The following is a 24639-nucleotide window of genomic DNA, read 5'->3' on the forward strand; positions in this document are numbered from 1 at the left end:
ACAATACACTATCTTCATGTTCAACACTCAACAAACAGTTGCATAAAGCGTTCATCCTCTTCAGATCTTCCCGTTTTGGCTTTGTGACTTCCTTACAGACAAAACATTGTCTGTGAACAACCTGACATTATCCATCTGATTGGAGTCATTGTTAACAATGATTCTAGAAAACATTCTTAGGTACACCCTAATGCTATTTTAATATCTGATAATTTTTCCTCATTGAGAAAGTTGTATTTACTAAGGAGTCTTCACTGAGCTTATCTGATATTTCATAAGCTCATGTTCTGTTTACTAGACAACACCCAGCACCCAAAAGTTGAACATTTCATCACCCCACCTCTACTACCTTACGAATCTCATGTGCTAATACAGCAATTACCTTCACGTGATCACTGCTTGTGTGATCTATGTCATAAGGATTTGTTGTTTGGCCTCAAAAATGTCCCTAATGTGTTGGCGCAAAATATGTTACATAAATTTACAGGAGACTGATGTCCATGATTAAATACCATAGTAGTTATGTGCATCTGTCAGACAGCCCTTCACGAAAACTGGAATAACATGTCCCTTTTTCAAATCGCTTCACATGTTTTATTGTTCCAGCAATATAAGATAAACTGTTGTTTGAACCAGAGAAACTTCCATCACTTGAGTTCCTAGCAATCCATTTTACATGATTTGATGGTACTGTGCAATAGTTTTGATCCACAATGACAGTAAGACCTCAGTGAGTTGAGAGCTATAGGTGAAATGATCAATTTCCATTTGGTGTGATAAATGGCTGCTTGCCCCAAATATAAAAAAAAGTAAGTTAATGAAGATAAGTAGGAAAAACTCATGTATTGTTCAAATACAGTATTCATGGTATACTGCTAGACAAAGTTATGAAGATTAGTTGTAGCATTGTGGTCTTCAGTGCAAAGAGTGGTTTGATGCAGCTCTCAAAGTTACTCTATCCTGTTCAAACCTCTTGATATCTGAATAACTACTGAAACCTACATCCTTCTGAACCTGCTTACAGTATTTGTCTCTTGGTCTCATCTAAAATTTTTACCCTTCACACTTTCCTCCAATAAGAGGTTGGCGATAGCTTGATGTTGGAGACATGTCCTATCCACCAATTCCTTCTTTTAGTCAAGGTATGCCACAAATTTCAATTCTCCCCAACCCTATTCAGTACTGCCTCATTAGTTATATGGTTTGCCCATCTAATCTCCAGCATTCTCCGGTAACGCCACTTTTTGAAAGCTTCTATTCTCCTCCTGTCTGAGCTGTTTATTGTCCATGTTTCACGTCCATACAAGGCTATACTTGAGACAAACACGTACAGAAAAGACTTCTTAACACTTAAATGTATGATCAATATTAACAGAGTTCTTTTCTTCAGGTATGTTTTTTTACGATTGACAGTCAACATTTTATATCCTCTCTACTTTGGCCCTCATTAGTTATTTTACAGTCCAAATAGAAAAGCTCATATACTCTTTTAGTGTCTGATTTCTTAATCTAATTCTCTCACCACCACCTTGTTTGATTTGACCACATTCCAGCAACCTTGTTTTGCTTTTGTTGTTCATGTTATATCCTCCTTTCAAGACATTGTCCATTCTGTTCAACTGCCCTTCTGAGTCCTTTGTTCTCTCTGACATGATTATGTCATAATCAGTAAATATCAAAGTTTTTAATTCTTCTTCCTGAACTTTAATTCCTTCTCTAAATTTTTCTTTGATTTCCTTCACTGCTTGCCCAATTTACAGATTTTATAACATCAGGGATAGGCTTCAACCCCCAATCACTCCCTTCTCAACAACTGCTTCCCTTCCATGCCTCTTAGCTGTAATAATTGTCCTCTGGTTCCTGTAAAAGTTGTATATACCACTTCACTGCATGTAATTTAGCTCAGCTATGTTCATAATTTCAAAGAGTGTATTCCAGTCAACATTGTCAATGGCTTTCCACAAAAGCTGTAAATATGTGTTTGCCTTTCCTGAACCTAAGTCATATTGTCACTACTGCTTCAAGTGGTGCTGGAATCCATAACATATCTTCTCCATGGTCAGCCTCTACCAATTTCCCCATCCTTCTGTAAATAATTCATGTTAGTACTGTATTTTGCAACTGTGACTTATTAAATTGATAGTTCAGTAATATTGACACCTGTCTGTACCTGCTTTCTTTGGAATCAGAACGGTTACCTTTTTCTTGATGCCTGGGGATATTTCACCTGTCTCATATGGCTTGCAAACCAAGTGGTATAGTTTGGTCATGGCTGGTGGCTCTACTCTTGGGGTCTTGTTTTCATTTAGGTCTTCTAATGATCCATTAAATTCTTCTGATAGTATCACGTCTCCTCTTCCTTAATCATCTAGATACTCTTCCCTTTCTAAAATATTGCCTTAAAGTCCATTCTCTTGTATAGTCCCTCTTTATTACTTTACATTACATTTATCATTTTCCATGGATCCCTTGCAGAGGAGTCTATGGGATGTGGATTGCAAAGTGATATGACATAGAATGAGCACATAAGCACAGTAGTAAGGAAGGTGAATGGTTGGCTTCAGTTTATTGGGAGAATGCTAGGGAAGTGCAGCACATCTATAAACGAGACCATGAATAGAGCACTAGTTTAACCCACTCTTGAGTACTGCTAGAATATGTGGGATCCCCACCATGTCAGGTTATAGGAAGACACAGAAGTAATTCAGAACCATGCTGCTGGATTTGTCACTGAAAGATTCAATCAACATGTGTTCAGAAGATTCTTTGTGAACTTGAATGGGAATCCCTGGAAGAAACATTGATGCTCTTTTTGCAAAATACCACAGAAATTTTAAAGAAATGACATTTGCAGCTGACTGCAGAAAGAGCCTACTGTCACCAGTGTACAGTTTACACAATGACTGGAAAGATAAGAGAAATCAGGACTGGTATGGAGGCATAGATATTAGTCCCCCCCCCCCCCCCCTCCCATTTGCAAGTGGTCTTGGAAAGGAAATAATTAGTAGTGGATTAAGGTACCATCCGCTTGTGCAATACGGCTGTAGGTGTAGATGTAGGTTATCCAAAAAGACATAGCTCAGATTGTGGTTGAGAATTTGCGAAGGTAGAGGTTTGTCACTTGCTATTACTAAGAGAAATGGTTCAATCCATTTCCTCTGATATAGTTTATGATCACAACTTTTCAATATGAGAGCTGGATTGTGTTTAATGTACAGAATATGACACACAATATGACACACAATCTGATCGCAACAACGTACATTACAACTTGTTCTAGCTACTCGCCATCCTCCTCTGTCTCCACTCTCATTCAGGAGGATTAGGGTACAAATCTCTTCTGCCTGGCCATCCAAATTAGGTTTCCTATGGTTTTCTAAATCTCTTGAGACAATATTTCCCTGTCTGAGCATAAGCTCAATCTCTAATGATCTTGTGGGAAATTAGATTTTAAATCCTAATCTTCCTTAATCTCGTTAGGCAAATATGGGAAATAGAATTTTCTGACCTTGGTCTGCAGCAATTTGTTCCTTTCATATAGCTTCATTAATGAGACTTCTGTAGAGGGATTCCCATCTTTGTATAGTCCCAAGGTTATTTTAGGTATGAAATTGGTTATAACCTGTCAAATAATTTTACAAAAGTCCCCCTCTGCCCAATACATTAATTCTGGCCAGTCTGGGGATAGGTCTTACTTGGATAACATTAACTAAGAGTTCCTTCAATATTAATAAGCTGGTCCTTGTGGAAGAATGTTGGGAGTAGTGGACTCAAGGAACTTGAGCAATGGGTTCAGACCAATTGCACTAAATAGACCATAACATGGATCTTAGAAATATAACTGCTTAAACTTACCTTCAATTTAAGAATAATAAATTGCAAAATTTTAGGGTCCAAAGGTAAGTTAGTGGAACTGGAAGCAAAATTCAATATCACATGGATTCAGTATGGCCATTGAAATGCAACAGAAACTAAAGTTAAATTAAAATCGGGACCTTTGTTTTATTGCAGAGGAACAGAGTAAGATATGCCATGGAAATTGTAAAAATACAGGCACCATTATTCTCACATTCTGATGAGCTAGACCATCACTAAAAAGACCTACAGCTGATAATGAAAGCCAGCAAATCATCACTAAAAGATGATAATAAGGCACTTTAAACCGGAAAAATTGGAAAAAAAAGAATGAAAATTTTGAAATCTGAAGTAATCGTAGACCCAAAAGATTGAGAGCAAAAAGTCAAAGCAAACTCGTCAATCGGAAAGTCAGAAATGTTTGTGGGAACTTACCTAAGAACAGGTTGGTGTACCAAATTAAATTAAGCAACGAGTTCCACTTCTTCCAAATTATATATTATACAGACACAGATGAAAAGGACAAATGTTTCACAAAGGTACTTATACAAACAATAAAAGCTGTTGCACATTCAACAAAATTGAAAGAAAAGAAAATTTTGCAATGAACAAGGCAGCTGGTAAAGAGAAGGCAATAGCTTAGAGGGAATGATAGGCCTCCTAAACACACAATTGAATTTTCTGGATTAAACAAAAATATTCAAAAATATTCAAAAGTATATTCCAGAAGATGTGAGAAAATGCACTGAAAAATTAAAAGAAGCAATTAAGACAGGAAAAAAGAACCACATATATTGTGTGTTTGTGTGTGTTTGTTTTTGGGTTGATCATTCCACTTAAGGGGAGTGCTAAGAAACAAATTTTCACAGTATTTGTCTTCCCCCCCCCCCCTCTCTCTCTCTCTCTCTCTCTCTCTCTCTCTCTCTTCTGTCCACTTTTTCCCTGTTTTCTTCTATTGTGGTGTTTGCTGACATTACTGTTTTCTGATTAGATTTTTTTCCTCTGTATTTTTGCCTGTCTGTCATGTAATCTGTGGAGATGTTGAGTTTCTTGAGGTTTTCCATGGTTTCCTTTACCCAGTTGGTTTTCACTGTATTGGTTGTCACTATGTTAAAAATTTTCTTGGTCTGGCTATTTTCCATGTATCCTATGTATGTGTATGTGTGTGTGCACGCGCAGAACTTTGCCCTCCATTTCTATATGTTGTTTTTAATCATCTCTGTTTGTTGGTACAGTTCTTTTGTTGGTATCTTTATTGAGATCCCCTGTTTGTGGTCCATCCCATAGATTCTCAACATTTTCCTCTCATTTTCCATATCTTCGATTTTTGTTCTTCTCTTTATTATTATTGTTTCTGAGGCAAACAAGCTCTCAGGTAATACTACTATACTATAATGTATTAATTTGGCATTGGTGGAATACTTCTTTTGTTGTAATGGTTCTGTTTAAGTCTATAATTTTTGTAGTTTTGTGATCCTTTTTTCATTGGATGTTGAGTTCAGTCCTGTTTCCTGTATAATCTCTCCCATGAATTGGAACTTGCTACTTGTGTTATCTTTCCATACCTTGTTACCTGCATGTGTTGTGGCCATGTACTGAATTTTTTCATATAAGATTTGTAGTCTTGTTTTGGCTGAGATTTTATGTTGTCTCCAGAGATTCTTTGGCTTTTTTTCCTGTTATTTAAGAAGCTAAATCATTGGCACCTTTAACCCATTGACTTCTTTATGCCATGTCCTGACTATTTTCTCCAAAACAAGAGTTAAATAGATGGGGTGACATGCCATCTCGCTGCCTCACACTTGTCCTGACTTAAAATGGTTCAGAGATCTATCCTGTATACCTCAGTTTGGATGTTGTATTTGTTAATGTCAGCTTTCTGGTTTTTATGTCCACCTTCACTGCTTCCAGTGTGTTGAAAAGTGTTTCTCTGCCTAGGGAGTCATAGGCTTTCTTAATGTTGTCAAATGTTATTGTGGTGTTCCTGGACTTTATTGTTGTTCTTGGAGACCAGATGTGTTCACTGCATGGCCTCCCCTTCCTGAACTCTCCCTGTCTGAGTGTTCATCTGAGGCTCTAGTCAATTTAACAGGGCTTTAGATAGAATTTTCAATGTTGCAGGCAGTAGACAAATTCCTCTACAGTTGCTAGGGTCTCTCTTGTCCACTTCCTTGTGAAGGGAGTGTAAAAGTGCTGACTCCCATTCTTCTGGTACCTCTCTGTTTCCCAGATGTTCTTGACGATTCTGTGTATTTTGTGTGTTATGTTCTCATGAGCTAATTTCCAGATTTCTGCAATCAGTCCATCTTCTCCAGGTGCTCTGTTACCTTATTGTTTTCATGATCACCTTGTGTGGTGGCTGTTTGGAATTGCGGGCACTGAATTAGTTTATATCAGTTTAACAATGTGTCAAAGTACTGCACTAATATTTCAATTCTTTTTTTGGGTTTGTCTCAAGTGTTCTGTCTTGTCTTCGGAAGCATAAGCTTGGAGGTTGATATCTTGTCATATTTTCTCTGAATGTTCTGTAAAAATTGTGTGTGTTCTGTTTGTTGAAGTATTCTTCCATCTATTTCAACCTGTCGTTTTCATAACCTCTAACTACAGATTATTTGTGAAGTGGTCTTTGGTATCCTGAATTCTTTCCATTTTTGAATGTTCTGTGGCTCTGTCACATGTTGTGCTCCACCCTTTCCTCAGGGGGTCCCCCCCCCTCCCCCTCATTTTAAAAGTTCCTTCATTTTTTCTGACAGTTCTGTCCAGTTGAGTTTCGTAATTTTTCCTGTTATTTGTGTCTTCTTTTATTGTACATAGTCTGGGTATGTTCTGAAAGTTCTGTTGGTTTTCTTGATTTATCTATTGGGTATAAATTTCAATTTAAGATGGAGCAGGTGGTTACTGGATTTGAAAAATTTTTTTGTTAATCATACAATCATGATTTGGTATTGTTCATAGATATCACTATAGGATCTATCTGAAATGATCCTAGGGTGTTGTAGGGGGATTTCCAAGTTCATAGTTTCTTGTGCGTTTCCTGGAATTGCATAGTTATTATTTTGAGGTCAAAATGCCTGCAGAAATTTGAGTCTCTCCAATCTTGTTTGTCCACTTTTTTTTCCAGTCTAATCAGGCGTTATACCACCTGGTAACACTTCCACATGCTTTGTGTGAATTTTGTTTGGTTGTTTCTTCCAGATCTTCCCAAAGATCTTCTACCATCTATGGGTTTTTACTGTTGTAGTTACTGGGGGCATGTGCAGTGATTAATGTATAGTCTTTGTTTCCGGATCATATCATGAGTGTTGATAATTTCCCTGATTTTTAAGTGAAATCTATTACAGAGTCCAGTATAGATTTGTGTACTAAAAATCCTGTGCCACAGAATTGGAGATTTCTTACTGAAATGGTTATGGCTGGTTTACCCTTGTATATTCTGCAGTTTTCAAAGTCAAGGGGATTCTCCTCGGACAATTGTGTTCTCTGTATTGCTAGAATTTGATATTGAATTTATCCACGGTGTTTGTCAGGTGTTTAAATTTACCTGGTTTCAGTAGTGTATCCATGTTGAGTGTTTCCATGTAAAACATTCTTAGTCTTGAGCGTTTTTGAGAAGCTCCAATTATCAGATCTATTACCCAGTCTTACTGACTGGGGCCCAGGGTAGTGGATTCTTTCTCATTGTTCTGTCATGATGATTGGTTTTATTGGTGAAATCCGAAAAGATCTCGCATAATTTCTGCTGGAGTTTAGAATTCCACAAGATTCAATCACAGCCGAGCTCACAGAGCCAACAGACACTGGTCGGAGTACTAGCTGCTACCTCACTGATTTATATGGATTTTGGGATTTCACCTCACAGGGTACTACCATCTGGAGCCAGATGGACCCGTTTTTTTTTTTTTTTAATGAGGTTGTCATTCCTCCCCTTCTCCTTCATCACTTGCAAGATGATTCCACAGGCTTGGGATCAGAAATGGCAGAGTTCCATCTTACTAAACTGCATCAGCACAATTTTCAGAGTATTTTTTGGTATAAAACCTGTATCTCAACACCGCAAGTCGTTGATTATTTCAGCAGCATTAAATAATAATTCAACTTCGAATAACTCAGATTCTCACCCTTAATGCAGGATTAACAGATCTGGGTTGTTTCCAATTAATAACTTGACATATATTCCTCTGTGCTTTTCATTTTATACCCTTCAGGTGTAAGACAAAAATAATTCAGTTAGGTTTGTCAATTCTTAGCCTGTCAGTGATGGGGACAGTTACAAAAAGAAAAACAGGCCCAGCAGCCAACACCATGCATATATTGATGTTCTTCAGCCAATGAACTGAAAATGTTGTGTTATAAAAACAGTCGTAATTAACTCTGTCACTTTGGAATGACTATACAGAGTTTCACATGTAAGTTTTTTCCATATGTCTTTCCATAACAGACCAGCTTACAGTCTTGTATGAATTACATATTTTTTTCAGAATGAGATTTTCACTCTGCAACGGAGTGTGCTGATATGAAACTTCCTGGCAGATTAAAACCGTGTGCCGCACAGAGACTTGAACTCGGAGCCTTTGCCTTTCGTGGGCAAGTACTCTACCATCTGAGCAACCCAAGCACGACTCACGCCCTGTCCTCACAGCTTTACTTCAGTCAGTACCTCATCTCCTACTTTCCAAGCTTCACAGAAGCTCTCCTGCGGACCAGAGCTTCTGTGAAGTTTGGAATGTAGGAGACAAGTACTGGCGGAAGTAAAGCTGTGAGGACAGGGAGTGAGTCGTGCTTGTGTTGCTCAGGTGGTAGAGCACTTGCCCACGAAAGGCAAAGGTCCCGAGTTCACGTCTCGGTGCGGCACACAGTTTTAATCTGTCAGGAAGTTACATATTCTTTTGTTATGTATGTGTGTATTCTTTTCATCAGTAACTCTTTACATTTGTTTTGCATATATTTCCATTTATATTGGATTTTCAACACCTGCCAAAAGTTTTCAATGATGTCTATCATTTTTTGTATGTACACACACCTGCCCTATACAGTTAGTGTCCACTTTTGGCTAAACATACTAAATATGCGTTTAACAATACATGATGATGTTGTAGGAGGTAGGAGTAGATTTCTTTTACACTCTAAATAATACACTTAAAAAGGTTTTCAATCTTATTCCTTTGGGTATAACAAATAACAAGGTACCACAGTATCTAACAGTTTTTTATTTCCATGTTAAGTGACTTGCATCTTTCTGGATTCCACATTTCAACAGTTTAGATAGAAGATAGCACATCAACAGTAAACAGAAAATCGGTCACAAGTTTGTATATGGTACTTCAGGAGATGAATTTGATGCACAGATACATAAGAATGGAAATAATATTTGAAAATAATACCAGATGTAGTATGTAAAGATGTTTAAGGCAAGGAGAAAGATGCTCAAAAATGCATTTAAATAGGAAAGATACAAGGTGGAGAAAAGTAATAAAAAAGAAACTTGCAATATTATTTAAAGAATATCTGTGGAGGAAGGCAGTTAAGCAGAACTAGAAGAATATTGTAATTGTTTTACATCAGATGAAAGGAGATTTCTTAAAAAAAAAATCAGCCTTTCAGCCTCGTCCACAGTCACATTATAAAAGATCTCCAGCCACATAGGAGAAACACTGGATGTTAATTAAGCAAAGTAAAACACTGGTTTTAGAATGACCACTAACAAGTAATGACCAAAATTATGAAATAGTGCAGGATAATGGGTTACCTGCTTTGTTTGATATTCGTTTATTTTGAAATAGCTTTTAAAGTCTGTCAACTACTTCTGTACCAACAGCCCTTGAAAACCAAATCATTGGTACAACATACATTAGTATACCGAAGAATGTGTGTCAATTGTAAAGCTTCCATCAAACTTCTCCAGGAAATTGGTAAATAAAGAATTGAAAGAAGGCTGAAGCAAGGAGATTTCATGTCACTAAAACTATTCTAAACAGCGCTGGGGAAACTTAAGATCTCTAAACTGAATAAAAACCCAGTACAGCTTAATGGAACATACTTGAACACTTTCATTTTATGACATTGTTCTGTTCTCTTGTAGTGCTAATAAACTTACAGTAAACTGAAGAACTTAGTAGAGCAAGTTTGAAAGCAGGTATGAAAATTAATTATAATAAGAGTAAAATACACTGAGGTGACAAGTCATGGGGGTAGCAATATGCAGATATATGGGTGGTGGTAGTATCGCATATACAAGATATAAAATGGCAGCACATTGATGGAGCTGTCATTTGCACTCGGGTGATGCATGTGGAAAGGTTACGGACATGATCATGGCCACTTGATGGGAATTAACATAATTTGAACATGAAATGGTAGTTGGTGTTAGGTGCATGGGACATTCTGTTTTGGAAATAATTATGGAGTTCAATATTCAGAGATACAAAGTCTCAAGAGTGAGCTGAGAATGGCAAATTTCAGACATTACCTCTCGCCACAGGCAATGTAGTGGCTGAATGCCTTCACTCAATGACAAAGGGCAGTGGTGTTTGTGTAGTGTTGTTAGTGCTAAAAGACAAGCAACACTGCTTAAATAACTATAGAAATCAGTGTGATACATACGACAAATGTCTCCGCTAGGACAGTGCAGCAAAATTTGGTTGTTAGGGACTATAGCAGTAGAAGACTGGCATGAGTGCATTTGCTAACAGCATGACATCGTCTTCAGTGCCTCTCCTGGACTTGTGACCATATCAGTTGGACCCTAGATGACAGGAAAACTGCAGCCTGGTCAGATGAGTCAAAATTTCAGTTGTAACAACTGATGGTAGTGTTGGTGTGTGGTGCAGACCCCATGGAGCTATGGACCCAAGTTGTCAATAAGGCACTTTGCAGGCTGGTTTTTGGCTCCACAATGATGTGGGATATGTTTACATTGAGTGGTCTGGGTCCTCTGGTCCAATTGAACTGATCATTTACTGGGCATAATTATGTTCAGCTAAATGCAGACCATTCACAGTAGTTCATGGGCATTGGTGGAATTGTTATGGATTATGATGTGCCATGTCACCAGGCCACAACTGTTCATGATTGGTTTGAAAAACATTCTGGACAATTCAGGCAAATGATTTTGCCACCCATAAAACATTTATGGGACATAATCAAGAGGTCAGTTTGTGCACAAAATTCTGCACCAGTAAAACTTTCACAATTATGGATGGCTACAGGGGTAGTATGGCTCAATATTTCTGCATGGGCTTCTGACAACTTGTTGAGTCCATGCCACATCAAGTTGCTGCACTACACCAGGAAAAAGGTGGTCTGACATGACACTAGGAGGTATCACTTGACTTTTGTCACCTCAGTGTACTATGTGATAAAGACAATGAAAGATAATTGCACAATAGAACCAGTTGATGAGAGTTTGTACTTAGGACAGCTTAACTTAATGACTAGCTGGGCAACAAAAAAATAAATAGAAGAGTGCATTTGGTAAATTAGACACTTCATTTTGAAAATTCTAATGCATCTGAAACTGGAAGCTTTACTGATTACGGCAGTGAGACATGGACTTAAATGCAACACCATTTTAAAACCTGTGCATTGTTCAGCGAACAATAAAAATATGCATGCTGAGAGTCAATAAAGGAAAATCAGTGTGAAATCTTCACGTCACAAGTGTCACGTTTAGCCTTATCTAGGCCAATAGAGCTGTGGCTGAATGTTTCATATAGTTCTTAGCATCTTATTGGATCAAGATACTCCTACCTAACACTAAAAATAAATCTCTTCATTGGAACAGTGGGCTGCTTTTTTATCTTTGCTCAAGAGGGAGGGCTGCCTGCAAGGTCACTGTTATGTGGTGACAAGGCACTAATTCTGTATTTGTATTTACTGGTACTTTTAGGTGGCACAGGAAGGCAAGCACTTGTAAAAAAAGTTCCCCTTCTGCATCTACCATAAAATCAAAAGGATTGCTGAGAGACTTAAATCTGTTCAGTGATATACTTTTTGTGGAAACAGCAAGAACAAAAACAGCTACTTGCATCAGAATCTAAGCTCCTATGCAAATATACTGTTCTGCATAAAGATACTATGGAGGCTAATAGAATACTCATCTTGTAGAAAATGACTGATTTGATGGCTATTTTTAACTCTGGATATCATGTATTTATTGAAGTACACGTATTCTGAATACAAAATTGCTTTAAAACTTGTTTTCCATTTGTTGTTTTTGATTTTAGAGCATGTATTGTCACAATTTGATGGCCACCCTGTAATAACTACTATTGTATTCCATTACCATGATATTCAGCTTCTAGTATTTTTTTAACATCACTGTGACCTTTCCAGATCTGTATGACACTTAAACAGTACAGTAAGCAAGCCAAGAAAGTAGTTATTCCATAATAAAACATATTCCTTCCCTATGAGACGATTGTAAATGTTTTCATATTCTATAATGCTGCTACTGCTGCTTTAATTTGTATACATGCTTATGAAGCACTTCCTTTTTGCAGCACCACCAAGAGTGCCAGGCAGGGACACCAAATCAGCATCATCAGTGACTACACCCAAAGGATTTGCAATTTTCCTATTAATACTATTTACACTGGGTCAATGCTGTGTATTGTAAATCCTAGCCTATGCTCACTGTTGTGAGGAAATATTTCTGAAAAAAATGGCTCTCCAGCTGGTCCAAGGAACAATATTTGTCAGGAATTGAAGGGAATGCTTTGAATGAAGTCAAATTTCATCGTGGTCTTTCTCAGGAGTCAAGCAAATATTACAGTACTGTACTAAGTATTATCAGAGTCATTCTTAGCAACCAGCAGGACAGAGTACATGAGCTTTGTATTAGTAGTACTCTGTAAAATAATTATTTTTGTACATTATGAGAGACATTGAGGTGATGTGTGATAAGATATGCTTGATTTTTGACATGTATATACACAGTTAAGAGTAAAGTGTGAATGTGTGAATGTAAAATATCTTTCCTGTTGTGTATAAAGTAAGGTTTACATGTAAAATATAGCTGTTCAGATTTGAAGCAGACAAAACTTGTGATGTGTAATTGTCAATGATAGAGTAATTATGTATGTCTTGTTATGGATTTTGAACACTTGTTGGAGAAAAGCTCTTTCCACAATCTAACGTAGCAGACAGTGTACCATTTTCAGCTTATATCAAATACTGTAACACAGTAAACCACTGAAAATGCTAATGCTGTAAGAATTTCTTTTCCATTGTTCCATATGAGTTTACACCAACTTCATACCAAAGAATAAAGGTTTTCAAAGTAATCTTAGTCATGTGTAAACTTGTAACACTGTAAAGAAGACTTTTTAACAGCTAACACAAAATAAAATTGTAGATGATTTCATTTGATGCAAAAAATGTAATAAACAAACAAAAATAATGACTTACTTTCTTAATATTTTGTTCTAGAAATGACTGACACTGCAGTTACTCACCAAAGGCACCCTAACAAATCCCATATTGTAAACATATAAATAATTTAACGGTTTGAAACTGCTCAATGATATGCTATGTTTCTTATAATGGACATGATAGAGTGCGGAAACAGTTCGATTTGATCACTGTATTTCACATAATCATAGTAGTTTTGCACAGTTTAATTATTCATTTTATATCTATCTCAGAAGTGCACTCTTTCATGAATTGATTAGTTTCTAGTGCAAAAAGCAACGGAACTAATATGTGATGTATGAAATAGGGTTTCAAATAAATATGTAGAGCATAAAGTGAAGTTTGACATACTGAAATTGAATACATACATTGATAACTGTTATGTAGTAGATATTTAATGTCAATAGACCTCAGTCAAACACTGTACCTGAATTAATTTAATGGAGAAATTTGGCATTTTTGTAAGCACTTACTCATAGCAACACATCTGACATGATGAGCACAATAAAAGTTTAGCTTAATTTTATACATATATAGAACCAACCCAAGTGGAAATACAGACAGCTACAAGAAACGTGAGAGCTTTTTGAAGCCTGCTTGGTGAACAGTGTTGTTGAATTAGTTGTAGTACAACTGAGCAAGGTACTATTTATATTGCTCTAATATGGCAATGTGGAAACAAGATTTTTCAGCTGATGTGAGGGAATATTATTTCCAGTTGATACTTCTCTTGAAAGATTGAATTGCCTTTAATAAGTCTATTGTCTAAAATGTCATTTGTTTTTATGGTAACTCTCATGTAAGTGGAACTTGGGGTACGAGATTGTGACCACTGTACTATATGCTCCTGCCACAATTGTGTAAGAAAATTATGAAGTTTTTCAGTACAATTTATAAATGACTGCCATTCCTGTTACACTGTTGCCATTCACTCCTGGATATTAGTTTTGTGAAGAGTGTTCAAAGTGAATATTAATGTGACAGGGCCATGATTTTTAGCTACAGTTTGATAAACAACTTTTTCTAAAATGCCAACTTTCATGGCCAGAAATGTCACACTTGTTAAAATATCCAGAGTTATTTTGCTGTGGACTGATGAATTTCCTGCCGAAACCCAACACTGCGTCCTAGTCTGCAGTGGGGGATTCCAGCTTTTTTGATTGTCTGATGCACACCCTAGCTTGCTACTGACTGAAATAAAATTTCGTTTCTGTGTGCTTCTATATAGAGGCTTGATGTCACACGTTTTGAAAATTTGAACGCAACTGGCCATTGTCAGTTGCTGTCATACACTGTTGCTGTCGCCCTATGGTGTTAGTCTTCCTCCATGGGGTGATACCATTAGCAGAGGACAGCAACTGAGAACAGTCAATTGTGCTAGTTTCCAAACATGTGACTCCCTATGTGTGGGAGCATGCAGAAACAAGTGTTTTACCCCCTTGAACACGTCCTCCACAGAGAAGGATGAAATTTTCGGTTTTGACCACAAATAAATCCAATCACATCATAATAGCCAGGAATAGTTTAATAAATGGAACAACTGTTTTTAAAACAGCACTGTGAAGCAGCATACAGATTACTTATTATCTGAGTTGTGTTTGCAAGTAGCCTATCAGTGACAGTCTTACGCTAGCACTAATCACATTCAAGTTGGTATTGTGTATACTGCATAGAAATGTCAGCAAATCCTTTGTTTGGAGAAAAAATTGAAAATATAACCATGTAAATATACAGTATCTTGTTAAAATCATGAGGTAGAAGCAACTACTTTAGTTTCAGAAGAAGAGCAGCCACAGTGAACCAATCCATCATGGCACTTCACAGTGAACATTGTTAAAATTAGTTGAGAGCTGTAACACACACATTGTCGAGCAGTAGAACTTAGAAATTCTGTACAATTGGTCTTCTACAGGTGCAAGCATGAACAGTTGCTTTTACTTCGCAATTTTTGTATATTTATCAAGTTTTCCCTTGACAAAAAAATACTGATAGCTACTAGGTGGTATACATGATGCCAGCTTGGAATAGATAAATGCTAGTGTAAATTCCTGAAGGACTAGTCTCAAACATTGGTCAAATAATAATTTGTACATGGCTTAAGGATGTTAAGTCAAGTATTTGGAGGCTGAGGAGCACCATGTGTGCAAACTGTTCATACCTATGGTTTGTTTGGATGTTTTGTTTAACTATAAATTCATGATAGATATTTTTGAAAATGGCGGGGTTTGATTACAAAATAAAATCTGGAACTGATTTAGACATCAATACTTATAAATATGTTCATCAGCAGCAGTGTCAGTAATTCCATTGGTTGTTGAATCTTACTTTTTCACGAAAACTGATATATTCTGGAGTATTTATAACTACTTGTAATTTCTTCCAAGTAATGCAAGAAATGTTAAACTTTTAAAAACTGTCTTTTGAAGATTTATTCCCAGATGCATTTTATGTAATGTATGAGCATTGCCAGTAATTTTGTACTTGAAAAGTGAATGCATAAAAGTCTTGTACAGTATGGTTATTTCTCACTATAGTATCACATTATGCACTGAAGACTGAAAACTGTATGTCATTGTATACTGATGCATTACAAAGTAGTATAAGGTACTCTGTATGTGTTCTGTTGTCTGTAAATAAAATACTGTGATTCACTGTGTGAATGTGTGCGAATTATGTACTAAAGACTTTTGTACTTTCCTATTGATTAAATAGTTTCACAGAATACATATTCCAAATTATTTTACTAAGAAAGAAAATCTCATGTGTAGCTGTAATTAAGTGTATACTAGTACACTGCATCCCTCGGTGAGCTGAGTGAGTAGCTCTTACTACCATCACTTGCTTTCAGAAGGCGAGCACTTGAGTGCAACCAAGCAACCACATATCCAATTCTAAGGAAAGGTGTTGGTTAACTATGCCAGAACACAACGTGTCATCTACGGAGAATCTGCAAATCCCTCTCCCCCTCAACGACTGCCGTCCTCCCCCCCCCTCAACGACTGCCCTCCTCCCCCCCTCGGCGACTGCCCTCCTCCCCCCCTCGGCGACTGCCCTCCTCCCCCCCTCGACGACTGCCCTCCTCCCCCCCTCGACGACTGCACTCCTCCCCCCCTCGACGACTGCCCTCCTCCCCCCCTCGACGACTGCCCTCCTCCCCCCCTCGACGACTGCCCTCCTCCCCCCTCGACGACTGCCCTCCTCCCCCCCTCGACGACTGCCCTCCTCCCCCCCTCGACGACTGCCCTCCTCCCCCCCTCGACGACTGCCCTCCTCCCCCCCTCGACGACTGCCCTCCTCCCCCCCTCGACGACTGCCCTCCTCCCCCCCTCGACGACTGCCCTCCTCCCCCCCTCGACGACTGCCCTCCTCCCCCCCTCGACGACTGCCCTCCTCCCCCCCTCGACGACTGCCCTCCTCCCCCCCTCGACGACTGCCCTCCTCCCCCCCTCGACGACTGCCCTCCTCCCCCCCTCGACGACTGCCCTCCTCCCCCCCTCGACGACTGCCCTCCTCCCCCCCTCGACGACTGCCCTCCTCCCCCCCTCGACGACTGCCCTCCTCCCCCCCTCGACGACTGCCCTCCTCCCCCCCTCGACGACTGCCCTCCTCCCCCCCTCGACGACTGCCCTCCTCCCCCCCTCGACGACTGCCCTCCTCCCCCCCTCGACGACTGCCCTCCTCCCCCCCTCGACGACTGCCCTCCTCCCCCCCTCGACGACTGCCCTCCTCCCCCCCTCGACGACTGCCCTCCTCCCCCCCTCGACGACTGCCCTCCTCCCCCCCTCGACGACTGCCCTCCTCCCCCCCTCGACGACTGCCCTCCTCCCCCCCTCGACGACTGCCCTCCTCCCCCCCTCGACGACTGCCCTCCTCCCCCCCTCGACGACTGCCCTCCTCCCCCCCTCGACGACTGCCCTCCTCCCCCCCTCGACGACTGCCCTCCTCCCCCCCCTCGACGACTGCCCTCCTCCCCCCCTCGACGAATGCCCTCCTCCCCCCCTCGACGAATGCCCTCCTCCCCCCCTCGACGAATGCCCTCCTCCCCCCCTCGACGACTGCCCTCCTCCCCCCCTTCGACGACTGCCCTCCTCCCCCCCTTCGACGACTGCCCTCCTCCCCCCCTCGACGACTGCCCTCCTCCCCCCCTCGACGACTGCCCTCCTCCCCCCCTCGACGACTGCCCTCCTCCCCCCCTCGACGACTGCCCTCCTCCCCCCCTCGACGACTGCCCTCCTCCCCCCCTCGACGACTGCCCTCCTCCCCCCCTCGACGACTGCCCTCCTCCCCCCCTCGACGACTGCCCTCCTCCCCCCCTCGACGACTGCCCTCCTCGACGACTGCCCTCCTCCCCTCCTCGACGACTGCCCTCCTCCCCTCCTCGACGACTGCCCTCCTCCCCCCCTCGACGACTGTCTTCCCCCCCCCACACTGCCCCTCGACGACTGCCCTCCTCCCCCCCCACACTGCCCCTCGACGACTGCCCTCCTCCCCCCCCCACACTGCCCCAGCGACGACTGCCCTCCTCCCCCCCCCCCACACTGCCCCTCGACGACTGCCCTCCTCCCCCCCCACACTGCCCCTCGACGACTGCCCTCATCCCCCCCCACACTGCCCCTCGACGACTGCCCTCATCCCCCCCCACACTGCCCCTCGACGACTGCCCTCATCCCCCCCCACACTGCCCCTCGACGACTGCCCTCCTCCCCCCCCCAAACTGCCCCTCGACGACTGCCCTCCTCCCCCCCCCCAAACTGCCCCTCGACGACTGCCCTCCTCCCCCCCCAAACTGCCCCTCGACGACTGCCCTCCTCCCCCCCCCAAACTGCCCCTCGACGACTGCCCTCCTCCCCCCCCCCAAACTGCCCCTCGACGACTGCCCTCCTCCCCCCCCAAACTGCCCCTCGACGACTGCCCTCCTCCCCCCCCCCACACTGCCCCTCGACGACTGCCCTCCTCCCCCCCCCACACTGCCCCTCGACGACTGCCCTCCTCCCCCCCCCCACACTGCCCCTCGACGACTGCCCTCCTCCCCCTCCCCCCCACACTGCCCCTCGACGACTGCCCTCCTCTCCCCCCCCCACACTGCCCCTCGACGACTGCCCTCCTCTCCCCCCCCCTCCCCACACTGCCCCTCGACGACTGCCCTCCTCTCCCCCCCCCTCCCCACACTGTCCCTCGACGACTGCCCTCCTCTCCCCCCCCCTCCCCACACTGTCCCTCGACGACTGCCCTCCTCTCCCCCCCCTCCCCACACTGTCCCTCGACGACTGCCCTCCTCTCCCCCCCCCTCCCCACACTGTCCCTCGACGACTGCCCTCCTCTCCCCCCCCCTCCCCACACTGTCCCTCGACGACTGCCCTCCTCTCCCCCCCTCCCCACACTGTCCCTCGACGACTGCCCTCCTCTCCCCCCCCTCCCCACACTGTCCCTCGACGACTGTCCTCCTCTCCCCCCCCTCCCCACACTGTCCCTCGACGACTGTCCTCCTCTCCCCCCCCTCCCCACACTGTCCCTCGACGACTGTCCTCCTCTCCCCCCCCCTCCCCACACTGTCCCTCGACGACTGTCCTCCTCTCCCCCCCCTCCCCACACTGTCCCTCGACGACTGTCCTCCTCTCCCCCCCTCCCCACACTGTCCCTCGACGACTGTCCTCCTCTCCCCCCCCTCCCCACACTGTCCCTCGACGACTGTCCTCCTCTCCCCCCCCTCCCCACACTGTCCCTCGACGACTGTCCTCCTCTCCCCCCCCTCCCCACACTGTCCCTCGACGACTGTCCTCCTCTCCCCCCCCCTCCCCACACTGTCCCTCGACGACTGTCCTCCTCTCCCCCCCCCTCCCCACACTGTCCCTCGACGACTGTCCTCCTCTCCCCCCCCCTCCCCACACTGTCCCTCGACGACTGTCCTCCTCTCCCCCCCCTCCCCACACTGTCCCTCGACGACTGTCCTCCTCCTCACCCACCCACCTCGCCAATCAACAAGTTACAATGGAGTAATAACTTCATAATAACAATAAATTCCATATTGAACATGAAGTTCCATTTTCTTTTGCAAGAAAGATTCTGAAGATGTCAATTTGACTCAGCACATTTATACAGTGCCAAAATTGCTGACTAAAATACTATGCAGAGAGAAAACTTGATTTTATTGCAAAACAATCCTACTTGTTTAGTCTAGCATCAAACCATGTTATGCAAGTCCAACAATATTTCACTGAGGCAGCTTCCCAACATCAAGTGGATGCTGCTGGTGACTGGTGCCAAGTATCAGCAACAAGTGTCCACACTAGTGGTGTTTTTATATATGTCACTTCAGAAGCTTGCACGTGCGAGAGCTGTTGACTAGTCATGCCTGTGGTGGACAAGTGAGGAATTCCAGGAGAAACTGATGCACAAGTGGAGTTATTCAAGATGTTTGGCTCAGTGAGCTTGTGGAACATTTCAAATTGGTCACAATGGATAACAATAATATGGAAAAGACAAATTGATACACTTTATAGAGGCAGCACTGATTAGCAGACAGGCATAATGGAAAAAGATTGCTGAAATATCTGTAGCATTCACTTTTATTTTGCCTCTGTGACTCAAAGCACCCTCTGTGGTGAGTAGCATACCAAAATAACTAAAGAAATGGTCCTTAACAAGACCGCAATGCCTTCCAAAGACAGCGAAATTCACAATAGTCTTCTTGTTTTGTATTGACACAATATAAATACTTTCTTCAATCCCTCGAAGAGACTGCAAATAAAAGGAACACGGGATTGTAATTGGAATACTAGTTGTGCTTATTGCATAGCATCTGACTCGCTTTCAACAAGTGAATCTCTGCACCCTGCCAACTCTGTATCTGGCCAAGGAAGACAGCTGCATGTTGTTCTGTCTTGCCCAGCATGCGCTCTGCTTGAGTGAATCTTGATACAGTCTGAGATCATACTCCTTCTGGAGTGATTTCTTTATTGATGAGTCATGAAATTGAAACCTTCCTTCCTTTGATAGGTACATCAAAATTAACTGCTTAATTTAAATGTGAGCTTCCATATGAGCAGTAGGCTATAAAGTATTCTTTAGTAATTTTTAAGTGCCACAGTTTGTAGTGAAAATTGTGGTGCACTGGTTGACACACTAGACATGTACTTGGACCCCTCTCTCTGTCCTCGCACAGTATTTCTAATGTTCCTTGAATCATTTCATTGGTTCCATTAATGATATTGGCAATGCCCTTTCACTTCCTCACTCAGGCTTGTACTCCATTCTAGTACCACTCACATTGTTGCTATAGTAAACTTCCCTTCCCTCTTCCCTCACTTTGTCTGCACGGAACACAGATTTTATTTTCATTATCATTTCTTTTCATCTTCCATTGCTAATGTTTTCTCCACTTGTTATTAGATTCTATGGAATAGGTAAGTGTGTGTGTGGTGTGTGTGTGTGTGTGTGTGTGTGTGTGTGTGTGTGTGTGTGTGTGTGTGTGTAAATCCATGTACATGCAAAACAAAACAATGCTTAGATATTATCAAACAGAAGGCAATTTACAACACTTAAATCGCACAGATCGCATTACTACGTTGAATATGTCCAGCAGTCAGCTTTTGTATAATGATTATGCTGTTTGATGTTGACATGAGCATCCACTGGTTTTTCAAGAAAATTGTCAGTAGAATTAGAAAGAGATGGACAGTGACGATTCTTCTAGTCCTCCTCTTAAGTTGTACTTTATTATCAGTCAATTTTTTTATACCTGCTGACAAGTTACTGAAAATATTGGTTGCTCTACAGTGGACACCTTTCTAGACCAAAGTACCTTTAAATCTTTATGTAGATGGCACTTATTTCTAGTACTGAGTCCATGAACTGAGAGTTGTTGGTTTTACAGATAATCCACATATCCACATTACACACTGTGTTGGAAAAATCGCGAGCATGCTTTTACACACTCACTCACTCACTCACCCTCCCTCCCCCCCTCCCTCCCTCCCTCCCCTCTCTCTCCCTCCCTCCCTCTCTCTCTCTCCCTCTCTCTCTCTCCCTCCCTCTCTCTCTCTCTCCCTCCCTCTCTCTCTCTCCCTCCCTCTCTCTCTCTCCCTCCCTCTCTCTCTCTCCCTCCCTCCCTCTCTCTCTCCCTCCCTCTCTCTCTCCCTCCCTCTCTCTCTCCCTCCCTCCCTCTCCCTCCCTCCCTCTCTCTCTCTCTCTCTCTCTCTCTCTCTCTCTCTCTCTCTCTCTCTCTCTCTCTCTCTCTCTCTCCACACACTCCACTCTCTCTCTCATGTGTAATGTATTGTCCCAGAGTACACCATATTTTGCTCAAAACATGAAAAGCTGAAGTGTAAAAAGACAGGAAGTAAATTTGGTTAATGTTAAGAAAGAGTGAGAATCTTTGCTGTTGTCCAACAGAGGGAGAAGTATGAACGATGAATGGCAGGAGAGGAGCAGAAGTGAATAGTAAATGGGAAAGGAGAGGACAATTATGCATTGAAAGAAAAAAAAGGTAGTTCTTCCCAATAAGGGAGATGGGAAGGGTGTGATGAAACAGAATAATGAACTGTAAGAGGTTTCTGGATAAGGCACTGAGAAAGAACACCAAAATTAAGATGTATTACAAAAAAGAAAAGGGTTAAGTGAAATCAAAAGGAATGGAAATAAGAGCTTAGTGTTCAAGAATATACATAATTCGTATTTTATCTGGCTAGCTGAAGTCCTCTTTCAACTTAAATTAATAGATGAATTTCTTTTGTTTACACTGATTAACTTTGCATGACTAAGTAAACAGTCATTCAAGAATAATTTTGGCATCTTCAATTCTAACACCCTTAAATGTTTGACTTTACTATTTATAACATTGTCATCTGGGGAAAAAAAATCACTTTGATGAGAACAGCTTCTCATATGCAACAGTTATTGTGTTTTGTTAACCTGTCTGCTCATTGTAATTTATTAACTAGCCGATTTGCTAAATCATTGCCATTACATGTCACATGTTTGGCGTTCTGACTTACTCCCATTTTATAGCATTTCAGCCAGCTACAAACATGTTTCCTTTTTGTTGGCGCTACTTCTGCATGTTTGCTGATGAACTTACAGTGAAAATATGTTGTAGCCAACACATTTAAATGATTTGTTTGATTAATTCATCACATATTTCTGCAAGTATGTCACCCACAAAAGATTGGAAATCTATCAACAAATTAACTACCGGTATACAGAGATGTTTCTATTCCTCCGTGCATGATTTTCTCAACAACCCACAAAAATGTTGAGAGCAAGGAATTTGATCATATAAGTGTCTACTTTACCTTTTTCTTCCCTTTCATAAAGCTATTTTGTTAGTGAGCATCCATGTATGTCCGGAAACTATCAGTACCTGAAATACATTCAGCTCAGGTGACGTAGCTGAACATCAATATGTGGTGCATTGACCTATATAGACTATTGATATTTCATTGTACCAACGTGGGTCTATAGGACTATAGATAGATGCTGAATGAAATGTATTTGGATTTCATGAGAGCAATGCATGAAGTGTTCAATAACTGCCATATCAGAATACTATCAAGAGATCTTTTACAAAATCCAAAGAAATTCTGGTTGCACATAAAAGATGGTAGGGGCAATAAAGTACAGTCACTCATGGATAAGTTGGGATCTCAAATGGATGGTAGCAAGCAAAAGCAGAAATTCTTAAATCAATTTTCAAATATTCCTTTACATATTGAAACCCAGGAACATTGGTCCACTTTAATTCCTGTGCCACTGAAAAGATGAGTGAAATAGGTACTAGCGTCAGTGGCATCAAGAAACAGCTGAAATCATAAAAAGTGAAGAAAGTTCCATGGCCTAATAGAATCATGTCAGATTCTGTACTGAACTTGTGGCTAAGTTAGCCTTTCTTATAACTATAGTATACCATAGATTCTTCAAATAAAAAACTGTGCCACATAGCTGGAAGACAGCACAAGTCACAAATGTCTATAAGAAGGGTAGCAGAAGTGATTTAGAAAACCTTCATCCAATATCCTTGACATCCATTTGTTGTAGAATCTTAGAACATATTCTGTGCTCAAATGTATTGAGATATCTTGAACAGACAGATCTCCTCTATACCAACCAGTGTGGATTCCAAAAACATCCATCATGTGAAATGCAATTCTGCACTTTTCTCACATGATGTACTAAAAGCCGTAGATAAAGACAGTTGGGTTAATCCAGTATTTCTCAATTTCCAGAAAGCATTTGACTCTGTGCCACAGGTATACTTAAAAACAAAATTACAATCATATGGGGAATCTAGTGAAATTTGTGACTGGATTGAGAATTTTGTGGTAGGGAGGATGCAGCAAGAAGTAATTTTGGGTGTGTCCAAGAAGTGTGGTGGGACACTTGCTGTTCATGTTGCAGACAATATTGATAGTCACCTCAGACTTTTTCACAGATGATGCAGTTAACTATAATGAATTAGTGTGCATATGAATCTGCACAAATATTCGGTCAGATCACGATAAGATTTCAAAGTGATGCAGAGAATGGCAACTTGCCTTAAATGTTCAGAAAAGTAAAATTTTACACTTCACAAAATGGAAAAAAAAGTAAGGTCCTGTGACTAAAATACCAATGAGCCACAGTTGGAATTGGTCAACTCGTACAAATACCTAGGTGTAACAAATTGTCGGGATATGAAATGGAACAGTTGCATAACCTCATTTGTATAAGGGGCACGCAAATGAAAAAGACTGATGGAAAAAGAGACTGTTTATTGTTTGAAAAATAATAACCATAACTGTTAATACATTTATCACATTATGATACAAGATAGCCAATGCCTTCATACAAAAATGTTTTCTGTTGTCTACAGGAATATGATTGTACCCAGGCATGCACCTCCTTGTCTAAACCAAATCTATGGTCACAAATGTCTTTCTTTGGAGCCCCAAAACTATAAAAATCACATGGGGAGAAATTGAGGCAGCATGGATGATGTGCAATGTTTTTCCATCGAAACTTTTGCAGCGTACTCTAAACATTGGCAAAATGTGGGCTGGTTTTCACATTACTAGTAAATGCCTGTGCTGTAAGTAAAAACTGGTAATATACTCTGATGTAAACTTTCTGTTTTGCACACATCAGAAATTTTATTTCTAAAATTTTTACTTTACTGAAAGTACATGTGCTCATTTTACTTTTCTGTTCATTCCGTTTACCGTCTCTTCAATCACTGTCTTCAACTGCCCTAAATAAAAAAAAATCATAAAATGTTCTTATTACTTCATTGTTAATTTGTGCTATTTTCTTTTCAGTGTACTGATCATACATAATTTCAGTCGTGACACAATCAGTCTTCAGGTCCCCTTTCAAACTTGCTCTATTAATACCTTCCCAGTGTTA

General features: G+C 41.4%; 1 protein-coding gene across 2 annotated transcripts in view; it reads left to right on the forward strand.

Moving 5' to 3' along the window:
• LOC126248252 (uncharacterized) overlaps window positions 1-15966 on the forward strand; it is a 338750-nt gene extending 322784 nt beyond the window's left edge. For both annotated transcript variants that reach the window (XM_049949102.1, XM_049949103.1), the window contains one exon: window positions 12354-15966. In XM_049949102.1, coding sequence (XP_049805059.1) covers window positions 12354-12469 — 116 coding nt within the window. In that variant the 3' untranslated portion in view covers window positions 12470-15966. The remainder of the gene's footprint in view (window positions 1-12353) is intronic.
• Window positions 15967-24639: the final 8673 nt, after the last annotated feature.

This window comes from Schistocerca nitens, chromosome 3 (assembly GCF_023898315.1).
Source record: "Schistocerca nitens isolate TAMUIC-IGC-003100 chromosome 3, iqSchNite1.1, whole genome shotgun sequence".
NCBI classification, from domain to species: Eukaryota; Metazoa; Arthropoda; class Insecta; order Orthoptera; family Acrididae; genus Schistocerca; species Schistocerca nitens.